Genomic DNA, 14,387 nt, shown 5'->3' on the forward strand with positions numbered 1-14,387 from the left:
TAGATGCTTCCGGCTGTACTCACGTGGTTAGTCGACGTGAGCCCGACTTATTTATGTTTTATGTTGTTAGTCTCAACCGCGACGCGTTGCGAGCTGAGTCCCTGTGAAAAAGACTCTGGATGGGTTCGAAACTAGGCGGACTAACGTTGACTTACCACATGAGTGCAGCCGGGAGCATTTATATTCACATTATTAGATATTTTATCAGAATAATTTTAGTGCTTGTTATTTAGTTGTGCGCGAATCATGCAAAAATCACTGGAGTGATTGAGACAATAATTACTGCTTCATTACATTGTAAAATTACTCCACAAGAAGACAAACACAACTTCAAACAACAAGTGCAAAAATTAAAAACTGAGTCACATTTTAAATATAGGATTTTTTAATTATGTGTCCGTATTTTCTTCGTATACTTTTAGAACCTGACTGTTAGGTGCAAACAAGCTTTAGCGATCTCGGCACTGAATGGTTCTGCTATACCTATTGGTTTGTAAAACATCTCTTCGTTAGTGCGTTCCATATAAATAACAAATAAAATGTTTTTATTTCGACTAACAAAAGTATCATATTGGTGTTAGTAATTACACGAAACTTAAACCCATTTGTTAGTAAGATATCTATAACTATTTAAATTAGGACAGGATCGATTCGCCAGCATATTATAGTCTGCAATTTGAAAATATTTCGATAGTGGTTCATACGATACGTTATTATGGCGTAGGTAAAATTAGTTAAAAGTAAATATAACATTATTTCTTCTAAATCGTTATTCTATTTTCTGACAATATAAAGTCAGTTTCTATACAAATAGTCTTTCTGTTCACAAAATAATTTTGACCATAAAAATATCATCCTGTAAAACCATATTCAATCCATCTGTATTAAAAGTGTTTATAAAAGCGTTGAATGGTCCTGTGTGCTTTTTATAGAACTATACAGCTATGCCATTATTTAAAATTAAACTACTCACCTACCTGCAAGTCGCGGGGCTTCAGAGCCAAAAAGAACTACATCCAAAATATTTTATCTTCAAACGAGGACTCTAATTTCGTAGTAGAACTTAGATAAATAAATGAAATAGAATCGTAAACACATGTGAGTAAAGTTTCATTTCCAAAATCATTTTAATCACAGCGTAACTGAAAAATAAATGCGTCTCATAATAAAACGGCACTACAAGTTCACTGGGGATTGTCGGTTACGTCTTTTAACCCTGCGCAATCGGAACAATGAATGGGGGAGACCCTAATCGAGGTGCTTATTTTTGAAAGGTACGAAGCTGGTACATCGGTATGGAATATTGTAGGGTTCAGTGTGGTGAATACGTCATTTTAGGTCGAGTGGACGAGTCGATGCAGATGTGCGATTCGGGTACAGACATGTGATTCTGCACGCGCAGCCAGCTGCCGGCATAGCTGTGCACTGATTCAATTCAATGCAGGGTCTGCGCTCGTGGGTGCCTGTACGCTTTGTGTAGCTATGTACGACGGTATGCTCAGCAAACAATGAAACAGATACACACACAACAATGACGTAGGTATGGCTCAGGTGTGCGATGCTTGCGATCCTATACCTACCTTCGATATGACAGATAAGAAGTATTATTAATCAATTTTTTTATAAGTATTTAGCTAGATTCCAGAAAAAAGTTGGCTTTGTAACAACTATTTTGTTATATACTTACATGGTAAAGCTGAAATTAGTTTTAGTTAAATATGCAGGTAGTGTAGGTAAAAATTTTAGACATTTCCGAGGTGGTGTAGTGTAGCATATATTAAAATACCGTAATTATGATTATCATTCTTTTTTTGTTAGAAAGGGGATATTTTAAAGATTGTTCCGTAAATATTTCAAGGTCATCGATTTCTAACCGACTGTCAAAAAGGAGGTGGTTCTTTTTTCTACATCGATTTTTTCGAGATTTCTGGACCGATTTGCAAAATTTTTTTTAAAATCAACAAAAAAAGTTTTCGTGGTGGTCACATAAAAAATTCCGGATTCAACTCCTTAATCCTGATGCTGCAGGGTTACTGCCCGCCTGAGTTATCAAGATTCAGGAAGTGTTCATAGTGAATTCATATTGTAGGTACCAAGCAACGACTTTATTCTCAGACTTCAAGTCCCAACTCCTCAACCCTGATGATGTAGGGTACAGCACTCCTAAACTATAATGTTTCAGTAACTGCGGATGATGCAAAATTAATTTAGGTACCAAGTGGAGTATTTCGGACTGGGAGTGTCATCGTGAAGCCGTTGCTTGATACCTAAAATATCAATTCACTATCAGATGTAGCCTATCATCATTGAACTTCGGATCCTAACTCCTCAATCCTGATGCTGCAAAGTACTAAAGTCCTAAATCGTGGGGATTTTAGAATTTCTGATAGTGAATTGATATTTTAGGTATCAAGCAACGGCTTCACGATGACACTCCCAGTCCGAAATACTCCACCCGAGCGAAGCCGGGGCGGGTCAGCTAGTTATCTAATAATTAGGTATCTATATTATGTAGGTACATCGGCATGGTAGATAATAAGATCTTAATAGATCCTACCCGAAGCTAAGTAACAGTGACAATAATTTTAAAGGGTAAATAAAGTGATAACTAAGTACATCTTACTTATTATTGTGTTCTTTAATGAGTGAAAGAAATGCGGTGCTAGGCAGGTAGGTATGTAGCGCATTTTTTCATTCATATTTATTATAGGTACCTACCTACTATCCTATTTATTATACAATACACACCTACACTACACCTATATTCCCTTATCTGTGCTTGTAACCCACTTACTTATCTACTCTCAGTTTCAGACAAAATTTGCAGATAATTAAATTAAATAAGAAAAGAAGCCAAGCATATCAAAATGTTACATTACTACCCATATTATAATGCGACTGTGTGTTTGTTTGTTGATTTGTCCTTTAATCACGTCGTAACGGAGCAACGGATGGACGTGATTTTTGTATGTGTATAGGTTAGAGGTAAAGACCTGGAGAGTGGCATAGGCTACTTTTTTCCCGGAAAAACATAAAGTTTCCACGGGATTTTTAAAAACCTATATCCACGCGGACGAAGTCGCGGGCATCAGCTAGTTTAAAATATAGGTGGGTACCATAGGTACAAAGTACGTATATAATAGGTATTATGATTGAATACCTACTCAATGAATTTCAATTATCATGTAAACTAGCTTAACGTACCTAAGTACAACATAGTTCGGTATAATCGGTACATAACTAAGTAGGTACCGAGCAACAGTGATTTTATTCATATCGGGTAATGTATGCTCGGAATCAACCGCCAATTTGTGTGACATTGAGAGCGGGCTGGCAGCACCACCTGCCCGCGGCGCCCCTGTCCATCGCTATTTCCGCCATAGCGCACCGCGGCGCGACCCCTCGTCGGTGCGCGCCGCAGCTCGTGCCCCGACCGTTACGCACGCGCCTGCCCCCGCGCACTCGCACCTGGCCGTGGCCGCGCAGCCGCCGCGCGCTCTGCACCCCCGCCTCCGCCCGCACTGACACCCCACCGATGACACTCCATTTGACACCAATCATCACCTCATTATCATTTTATCGATGCTTTACTTAATATCAGTAATCAGCACATATTTTGTTTATCATTATTATTATACTGAGTCGCACTGGTTTCTCATGGGTAGGACTTTTTTATAGAACTAGCTGACCCACTCTGGCTTTGCACGAGTGAATTTTTGAAAAATCCTGAAGGGGTGGAATTTCCAAAAATCCTCCCTTAGTGAGTGCCTACCGTGTAGGTACCTACAGCTACGTAGTAAAATGAACCTACTGTCAGTGGTTTGGGCCGTGCGTTTATACTTGATAGATCAGGCAAGTCACGCAGGAAAAGTCTTTTTATAAGTGTAGATAAAAATAATTGTGGTATAGGTAGGTACAACCATAAGGACCTTCCTCGTATGAAAAAAAAAATTAAAAAACCGAATTCCATTACCACTACAAAGTAAAAAATAACTTTTGTTTCTACACGTGTACCTATATTACCTATGTATGTTGAAGTCGAGCGAGCTTCACGCTTTGATTTCTAGTTGCATTAATATGCTCGCCCGACTTCATACATAGGTACAATACACGTGTAGAAACAATAGATATATATATATATATAATATAAGATTATTTACTTTGTACTTTGTAGTGGTTTTGGAAGTCGGTTTTTTTAAAGATTTTTAGTGTAAGTAGTCATTGCTTGGTAAGTACCCAAAATATCAATTTACCACTAAAACTTTCCAAATCCAAACGGCTTAGAAGTTCAGTACCTTGCAGCGGGATTGAAGAGTCCGTACTTGGAATTCAATAACAAAGTCTATGCTCGGTATTTACGATATTATTTCACCAGGAACAGTTCCTGAATATCTATAGTTTAAGAGTGCTATACCATGCACCATCAGATTTCAGGAGTTCAGTACCTTGCAGCATCAGGATTGAGGAGATGGGATCCAAAATTCAATGGTGTAGTCTATGCTTGGCATCAAAAATAATATTGCATCATCCGCAGTTCCTGAATCACTATAGTTTAAGAGTGCTGTACCTTACCTCATCAGGGTTGAGGAGTTGGGACTTGGAACCCAAGCAAAAAGTCGTTGCTTGTACCTATAACATTAATTCGCTATGTACACTTCCTGAATCTTAATAACTTAGGCGGGCAGTAACCCTGCAGCATCAGGATTGAGGAGTTGGATCCAGAAATGTTTATGGGACCACCACGGAAACATCCTCTGTTGATTAAAAAAAATTGCATAGGTAGTGGTCCAGAACTACTGGTCTATCTCCAATTTATAGTATCTAGTATAAAAACAGCGTAGGGCGGTTTCCTATGGGCAGGTACTTAATAATAACTAAACACCTTGCCTGTGTAATTAAGATAGAATAAAAAGTCATTGATAGGTATAGTTATAAGTACCGTTTCACTGATGGTATAATGACTAATACAATGACTTCATAATTTCACCTACCTAATTACACTACCAAAATATTTGTTCATGTCTGCCTGTTATTATCACTGTCATTCATTACAACATTTAACTACTTAACTATTAACTAAGTAATATCAGTTTGCACTTTTGTTTACAATATTATTATCATCTTCCAATGAGTTGTTTACGTTTCCCAGGTCATTAGCGATAAGTGTCCATTCATGACTTCTATGCATTGGTATTTAGGTAACGAGAGACAGTGAAAAATGTGTCAACAAAGCAAATTGGTTTGTTTTTATTATCGGAATGTATTGAATTATTTTTATAACGTGCAGACAATACAGATGGTTAGTTAATGATCTGTTATAGTTTTGATTAACTGACCGCCAATCAGCGCGATTAGTCACAGATGTGCATAAATCGAGCAATGGAAACGCACGTCGATCCCTTGACACGTTTGCAGTGACTCATGGTGTAATTTCACAATACAAGGTTTTCGTCATCGTGATATGGATTATCTGACCTTAAGTGACAGTTGATCTTGCAGAATAGGCAGAATGTGTCTTCGAGTGCCAAGCACTCGAGCGTTCCGGTAAATATAAATTGCTTATAGGTTTGACCAAGTTTACATGATATTATTATGTAAAACTCTGTTTGAGGCAAGATCTCCATCGATCGTCAAACAATAGTTGCAGCATGACTTGCCATCTGCTGGAATGGTACAATTTAAACCAATTGTTAAAAGGTTCTCTTATAAAATGTCCTATCAGTTAATGACATAGCTTTCACTACTTACCTACCTTAAATTCGTATTCGTGATAGAGAGCCAGCGAGTGAATCAGACCTTCCTTATTTTATAAAAGCTGACAGTTTCTCTGCGTTTTGTACCCAACACTCGCATCATTATTATCATCGCATGTCCTCTTCGAAACGAAGTTTGGCGCTCAACATAGGTATGAAAAGTTTCTCCATTTAAAGTTTTGTGTTGTATTGTAATTTGTAACTGATGATTATAGGGCTATATCTAATTTTCTCTTTGTGGACCAAATCCAGTAGGTAGCAACAAAAATACTTGCCTTTCCAGCACCAACACTGTTCGCCCAACGTGTGTATCGGGAAATTAGCCATTGGGGCAGCGTTAAAAGATAAGGAATGGAACTTGTCAAGCAGTTTCTACTTAAGAACATAAAAAGAAACTTGTTCTGTTAGAATATCGAAATTGGCCAGGGAACACCAGCCTGTGGGAATTAACACTGGTCACAGAATACAACAACAAAAGACTTATGGACGTTGTACTTCCGCGTTATGAAGGGGTTGAGGACGATCGTTGTTTGATTTGATACTAGCACAAGGAAATCTTTACAAACGGGTTCTCAGAGTTTCCGGTTAGCACTACAGAGATTATTATTACAAACACTTATTTGTTGGGGCTTCAAATGAATATGATACATTCGTATTGATGTTGCCGATAAACAGTCCCCTATTTCTTACTTTATGATTAGGTTACAGTTATAAAACTTTACGTCTACCTATCCCACGTCTCTATACTCTTTACCTGATTGCCACCTTCTCTACATTATTGCTGGATAATTAATAATGTCCTAGGTAGGTATTTATTTCTAGTAGAGAAACAAGGATTTATCGATCTTGTAGGAAGACAATGGTAATAGATACCTAATTGTGTTTGTAAATAAAGTTCATATACCAAGCCGGATCGATAAGCTCGAACTAAATTTGATTAACACATCTACCTAAGCATATCAAAGAACATTTCATAAAATAAATTCTTATGAAAAAGATAAGATACCTAGGTAGGTACAGCTTTGTCGAATAAACAAGGAATGTAAGTAGATACCTACACACAGCATACCTACTTAGCACATGATCAGTTACCGTTCAAGTGACACGTCCATGTGTTATTCGAAACGTTAATTAAAATGCTGAATGAGCTTATTAATTGTGAAGCACTTGTCGAAAATGCTGAATGAGCTTATTAATTGTGAAGCACTTGTCGTTCGTCGGCATTCGTGATGGTCGTAAGTACGATCAGATCAATTAACTACCTATGCCCACTTACTACAGCTATTTTCCCATAGATCGATTGTGAAGCAAGCATACCTGTCTTACCTACTTTAGTTACGTCCAGTTACGAATACATTTATTAAGGCTGAGTATTTGTTTTTATTATATGTTTCCGAAAGAATTTTTAGACTTGAAGTACTTAGGTATGGTGTAAAACACACTTTGATAAGAAGTCAAGGCTATACCTAATTGATGAATTCCTTAGTAACAAAGTTGCGTGGAAGCAACCGGCTGAGTTTTCAGTTGCCCACAAGTTGGGTAAGTAGGTATATTGTAATACCTATAGGTATTGTAACTTGTTATGATTTGAAAAGAGGCTGAGTTTCTGACTGGCTTTTCTGAGTGGAATCTTCATTCCGAACCAGTAGTAGTTGTTCACATGTTTTATTTTTTAGAATTTTACCATTGTCCTACCTAGTGTCCACTATGCGTTACAATGAGGACTTGTTTTGCGTACCTACCTACCACTTATTGTACGTTATTGGTACCTATCTAGGTATTAGGTATGTCAGAATTCTTCATGCAAGTTCTAACTAACTATAAAAAGTCATAACTATAAAAAGTTTCATCGTAATCTTCATTTTTCCATTGTGTTCAATATTGTTTTCGGGAGATTGCTTAGATTAGAGACAGGTGAGGTTGAGGTAGATGGCAAGGTATGTACTACCCTCAGCCATGTGGCCACAAAGCCGGCTGGGTATAGGTAGGCATACCTACTACCTAGGTAGGTACAGATTCGGAACAATAGAGATTCACTGAAGGGAACAGCCGCTACCACAAGGTATTGTCCTAGTGCACTTATACCTACTTAGAGCACCCTATCTCCCTACTACAGGTATCTTACGTACTATAGGTAGGTACTACCTAAAAGTCTGCCTTTAATAACTAATTAATTTACGACTAAAGGTAGATGCATACCTACCTACTCTATCCATATTTGTAGAGTTCCAAGAAAAGTTACCTACCTACTAATATAGGTGCAAGAACCCATTTAGGTAGGTACCTACTTATCACAATCAAAAAAGGAAAGATGCGTTGCTTATAGAGGGCAAGGTCTAGCCCGACTGCCCTATTGTCCGTAACTAATGTGTCATCATTGTCTCATATATCAGACCATTTTCGCTAACTAGGTCATAATCAGCCACATGACATAGCTAGGTAGCTAATTCGACACCGTTTTATTGATGAAATGACTCTTTAGTCTTTACTTTTAATTCCTTATTATGTAAGAAGAGAAATACAATACCTTCCTACTAAGTGGGTAAGTATCTACCTATTTAGATATCATTAGGTAGGTATTCATCATAAACCTCTTTTGAGAAAGTTTTCAAAATATGTTACGGAAAGTAATTTTAAACAGGTTCTACTATAGTAACCACGTCATATATTCAGTACCCAGGTACGTATTAGTTGGTATACACCTACTTACTTATTGATCTTAAGCCCAACAAGAAAGCAGATCGTGTTTTACCATTTAATAATAAGCCCGCCGAGACGGTTCGGTCGCGATTATTATTATTCTGACGGGACCGTTTCACAAAGACGTATGGCTCGGTTCAAAGGTGCTTAACCCCAAGAGTTGCGCAAAAAATTAGATCGGCTGCTAAGACGAGGACGGTTTGAACCGGAACGGTGCTGAAGCTGGGCATATTGCACCGAGAGCGATGCGGCCGGCTGCGCAGGCGCAGGTGCCGCCGCCCCGCGCCGCGCCGCGCCCCATTGCCGCCCCGCGCCCTCCGCCGATTGGGCACGGCGCACGTGCACAGCCTACCCGCCGCCACCTGGCGAGACCTGCCGGGGATCGCTTATAAGTAGCGCTCTTCCCTCGCCGCACCACTTCGAGTTCCGGATGTCAGTGAGTGCACACGTATGTCTTTGCGTCCCGAAAGCGAAAAACTTACTACGACTCCGGTGCGACTTTGTGATCGATTGACTGTTGTTATCGAACTATAGTGAGCTTGTGATTATAATTCTTCTAATTATTACGTTGAGCGATTAAGTGTTGTGACAAAAGTGCAAGATGCTAGTGGAAGATTCTCAAACTGCTCGTGCGTTAATGACGAAGAAATATGCGCATTGTCCGCTGAAGAAGCGGCCGGTGCTTGTGCGGGAGGAGCGGCCGGCGACGCCGCCCACTACGCCGCCTCACCCCGCCCACATGGCTACGAGGCTTTATTACGATTATCAATGTAAGTTTAATAAATTAAAAGTAATTTTACCTAATCTTCATACCTTAACCCACTGCCTTGCCAAAAACGGGACATAAAAAGCTCGTGAAAAGTTTTCATCGCAAAGTTTAATCAATCGTTAATGCACAATATATTATTGTGTATAAGCTACTCGTAGTTTATGCACAAAAAATAGTAAATCATATTTAGTTATTTTGAACATATTTTATTCCGTGATTTTTTTAGATATTATTTGTACCTAACTATAAATAGGTATATTTTATTAATTATTATTTTCTTTGCCTACAGGTGACACAGAAAATGATGAACCCCAAAATTTAAGCACAAAGCCTGAAGATCTGTCTAAAACCGGCAACTATCCCAGCAAAGCAATGTCACCGGTTACTACAGCAGCCGTTAAAGTAGAGCCAAAAGAGTGGTCCCAGCAGCATCTGGAATACCTTGCAGCGTGTCGGGCAAGATTAGAGCCCATGGCCACGGAGCTTCCTAGACCGACACCACAGTACGCCTATCTGCCTACCCTCTACCCGGCGTACCCCCTGGAAGAGCTGTACCCCGCCGCGCCGGCTCTCTCTCCTCCCTCGCATCCGCAACTGTACACGCGGTACTCTCCCGCCTCTCCACCTTCCTCTTGTTCGCCGCCGCCTTGCCCCGAAGATCTCCGCTCGCCGGGGTCAGTCTCGTCAGATTCCGGAGTCTCCGTGACTGCACCTCGTCGTCCTCGTTATCAGTGCCCTGATTGTGCGAAATCATATTCAACCTATTCTGGACTTTCTAAACACCAACAATACCATTGCGCAGCTGCCGAAGGAAGTCTAGCCCGAAAATCCTTTAGTTGCAAATATTGCGCTAAGGTATACACATCACTGGGTGCGCTCAAGATGCACATCAGGACCCACACTTTGCCGTGCAAATGCCACTTGTGTGGAAAAGCTTTCTCACGACCCTGGCTGTTACAGGGTCACATTCGTACCCACACAGGCGAAAAGCCATTTTCATGCCACCACTGTCGCCGCGCATTCGCCGACAGATCCAACCTTCGTGCTCATCTACAAACTCACTCAGACGTGAAGAAGTACTCTTGCACGGGTTGTGGCAAAACTTTTTCTCGTATGTCATTACTCAGCAAACATTTAGAAGGCGGTTGCGGTGCTCCGGGTACGTCTCCGTATGAATACCGTTCTGAAGCAATCCCACCGTCGCATTCGCATCCGCCACTTCCGCCACACGCCACCGTTCATGCTTACTGATAGACTGAATACCGTAGAATCCTCGATCTCGAATTATTTAGATTAAGTTCAACAAACAACACTCACTAATGTATACAAGACCCGATTATTTTAAAATAAATTATTCATGTACATTTTACAACATAAAACTTGTGTGCGTCTATTCTATTTAAGTTGTTACTATGTAGGTATTGTATATTAGAAAAGACCATTGTAAAGTAAGCTCCGTAGACGTAAGATAGAGTAAGGCAATTTGTAGATTATATTATTTGTTTAGTCGCGCTGTTTGCGGCATCGCTAGTCATGTGGCATTTGCCTAGTGTCATACACTTTTATATGCATATATTCATATCCTAAGCCATGTACAAAGTGCCTTAATTATAGATGATTAATATATTCTTAAAAAATTATAACAGTTGTAGGATTAGTATTTTTATTATTGAATAAGATATATTTAAACACAAACCTATTCAAGAGGCTGTAAATTATAAAACCGTTGCCGATATGCGTTCCTTTGTGTTACCTCCGCAGAAAATAAAAAGATTTTAAATTATTTATTTTGTTTTTAATATAATTTAACTAGAACGTCCTTATGATCTAGGTACTGTTGGCTACCTGGGTAAACTTGGACACTAGGTGTAATGCAATGTCGAAATTTGAAAAAATTGTTAGTTGTACCTATCTAAGTAAGTACCTATCTACCTAGTACCTACCTACCTAAATAAGACGTGCGGCGTGCCCTAATTTAAGTAAATTAGGGCAAGTCTACCTATAGGTCAGCCTTTTTAAGGCTGATATGTACCTACTTACTATAATCCTGACATCTCTTAACATATCCCGCGATTAGTATCTCAGATCTCTATTTTTCAGTGGCAATTGCGATGCCTGTTCCGATAAATATTCGCCTTTGACTTTTATCTGACAACAAAGTCTTTTTAATTTGCAGTACGATGTTTGAAGGCCCAACATTCGAAAAATTATGCAAGTTCTGCATTAGATAAAATAAAACTACCTACCTATACAAAAAACTATTCAAACCTTAACCTAATATCAGTATAGATATTACTTATTATAATTATATAGGCATAGATATTAGATAAGTACAGCGGTTAAGATGTAAAAATGTAGGTAGCAAGAGAGGTCTGCTTTGTTGCTAAACAAGGTTACAATGAAAGACTGCAAGAATTTATATAATGTTATAAATTCTTTATATAGCCTATAGTTAGACGACTGGGATAGGAAGAGGATGTACCTACCCACTAAATTGTAGTTTTTTATATAAACTAAAGTTGCAGACGCACACATCCTTGGGAGAGGTAGGAACATAGTCATTATGTGGAGAGAGCGCTTCTTTCAAAATTACTTAATTCAAGTGCGTGCGCCAAATTCGACACTGTTCGCACTGTGACAACTGGTGTAGGTGTAGTAGGTACCACACAGAGCTATTATCCAGAAAAACCGAATTGGACTCTTTATTACCTACACAGAGATTAGAAAGATAAATAATAGGTACTAATACGTACTACACAAATTAGGAAACTATGTACCGTACTAACGTATTTTAACTCTTACTTAAATATTAAGTTTCGTTTATGATAGATAAAGATAAATATTGCTCTCAAAACCTCAAAGTAGCAGGTAGCAGTAAGATAAGTAAATAAAAAACAGACATTTCAGTCCAAAAGTCAACAGTAATGTCACAATGTCATTCACTAGTAAGAAAGTGGTCCAATAAGATAACAATCGGATCTGTATTAACCTTTAACCCTGTCAGGCAAGTGCACGTTTCTCGAAGTTAAGATACCTTAGCATTGAATAGGTAACACTTTTAATCGAAATGCTTAGATTTAGATATTATCTGCAAAACATTGGTGCCGTTACAAAATAAGCGTATAGTCTAAAACTCACGGCGCCCTCTATAATAGTAGTACCAGCCTAAATAAAGTTTTCCTATTTGCAAATATGAAAAACTTATTCTTTCATTTTTCTTATTTACAATTCATCCATTACCCATACCTACTAATAAATAAAATTGGAGTGTATGTCTGTTATTTGGAAATAACTGCCCCATATTCACATAGGTATGGTTATTTGAACTTTACCTTAACTGAATCAAACGTTTTTAAAATTTTTGTCTGTCTGTCTGTTTGAACGGGCTTATCTTTGCAACGGCTGAACCTATTTTGACGGGACTTTCACAGACAAGTAGAGGATTAACCAAGGAGTAACAGAGGTTACTTTTTTAACCGACTTTCAAAAAGGACGAGTTGTGTTTTTCTACCTATGTACACCGAAATCTCCGAAATTACTGAACCGATTTAAGTAATTTCTTTTTTAATTGATAAATAAACTTTGCGACAACAACACACCTTGACTATTTTTGGGGTTCCGTACCTCAAATGGAAAAACGGAACCCTTATAGGATCACTTTGTTGTCTGTCTGCCTGTCGGTCTGTCAAGAAACCTACAAGGTACTTCCCGTTGACCTAGAATCATGAAATTTGGTAGGTAGGTAGGTCTTATAGCAGACATTCGGGAAAAATCTGAAAACCGTGAATTTGTGGTTACATCACACAAAAAAATTAATTATGGTCATGAGCTAATAATTAGTATTTTTAATTTTCGAATTACGATAACTATACATATATCAAGTGGGGTATCATATGAAAGGTCTTCATCTGTGAATTCTAAAACTGATATTCATTTATTTTTATGCATCATAGTTTTTGAATTATCATGCAAAATGTCGAAAAAATACGACTGTGGTACGGAACCCTCGTTGCGCGAGCCTAACTCGCACTTGGCCGGTTTTTTTATTATATTAACACAGTTATTTCTTTGTAATTTACCTAATGGTTGTTGCGTTATAGTGCGTAAGAGTGTAGACCAAATTGAACTAAAGTCTACGTTATAGGAAGTTTTATTTTAATTTTAAACGAGACGTTATATAGAGTACGTTCCTACACTTTAATGATAAAATAAGTACCTACTGATATTAATGAATTTCATAGATGAATATGTAATTACATAGTTACCTATAGGTACATAATATTGGAAATGCGTAAGTGCGTGTATGTCTATCTGGTAGCTTTTCACGGCCCATCGTTTAAGTTGACAAAAAACGAATCTGATTTTGACGAAATTTGGTACATAACTTGAATCCTGGGCATAGAAATAGACTTATAGGTATTTTGACCCAAAAAATTAAATACTTCCCCCGGAATTTTTAAAAACCTAATTCCACTTACTGAAGTCACGAGTATCACATTTTTGGAACATAGATAGCTTGCATCCCATATACGGATATAGACTATATACTTACCTACTGTTTATCCCGGAAAATCAAAGTTCCTACGAGATTTAAGAAAATGCGGATGAAATCGTGGGCATCAGCTTATCTAATAAGTAGGATAATTAATAACTACTTAATTGAAAAGAGAGCATGCGGAAGATGTTAGCGACTAGAGGGCGTAGAGGGGCATAGGTAACATTCGCGAGCATCGACGCTAGAGACACTCGCCTGTGAATACCCACATCAACCCACACGAGTGCCAATTAGAAAGAACCTGCGAAGTAGTATAGACTAGAGCGCACGTGCGACGCGCTGGATTGGTCTCGCCGACCACCGCCGGCGGCGAGCGCGTGCGCTGCGTCCGACACGTCCAATCCAACGCATTTCTAATTAATTAATTCTGTTTCTATTTGCATCGTGATTATCTAATCCGAGATTGACCACCGATATGCCGTGCTAGTTAGTGTTCACACTTAGTACTAGTAGGTACTTAGGCTAATAGAACTTTGAACTTTGATATTAATAAGAATAAATAGGTATATATTTAAATGAAATTGCTTTTATTGCAGAGTCCCACGGGATTTTCACAAAACCTAAATCCACGCGGACGAAGTCGTGGGAAATATTTTTATTCAAGTAAACT

At 38.5% G+C, this 14,387-nt stretch overlaps 2 protein-coding genes across 2 annotated transcripts in view; one reads left to right on the forward strand and one right to left on the reverse strand.

Moving 5' to 3' along the window:
* Positions 1 to 11,105, forward strand: part of LOC117997389 (zinc finger protein SNAI2-like) — a 49,575-nt gene extending 38,470 nt beyond the window's left edge. Inside the window, exons 2-3 of the mRNA XM_034985665.2 lie at positions 8,895 to 9,223; positions 9,512 to 11,105. Coding sequence (XP_034841556.1) covers positions 9,055 to 9,223; positions 9,512 to 10,473 — 1,131 coding nt within the window. The 5' untranslated portion in view covers positions 8,895 to 9,054 and the 3' untranslated portion in view covers positions 10,474 to 11,105. The remainder of the gene's footprint in view (positions 1 to 8,894; positions 9,224 to 9,511) is intronic.
* Positions 1 to 14,387, reverse strand: part of LOC117986607 (uncharacterized) — a 181,200-nt gene that overhangs the window by 110,346 nt on the left and 56,467 nt on the right. The window lies entirely within an intron of this gene.

The sequence above is a fragment of the Maniola hyperantus genome, chromosome 1, assembly GCF_902806685.2.
Source record: "Maniola hyperantus chromosome 1, iAphHyp1.2, whole genome shotgun sequence".
Taxonomy (NCBI): domain Eukaryota; kingdom Metazoa; phylum Arthropoda; class Insecta; order Lepidoptera; family Nymphalidae; genus Maniola; species Maniola hyperantus.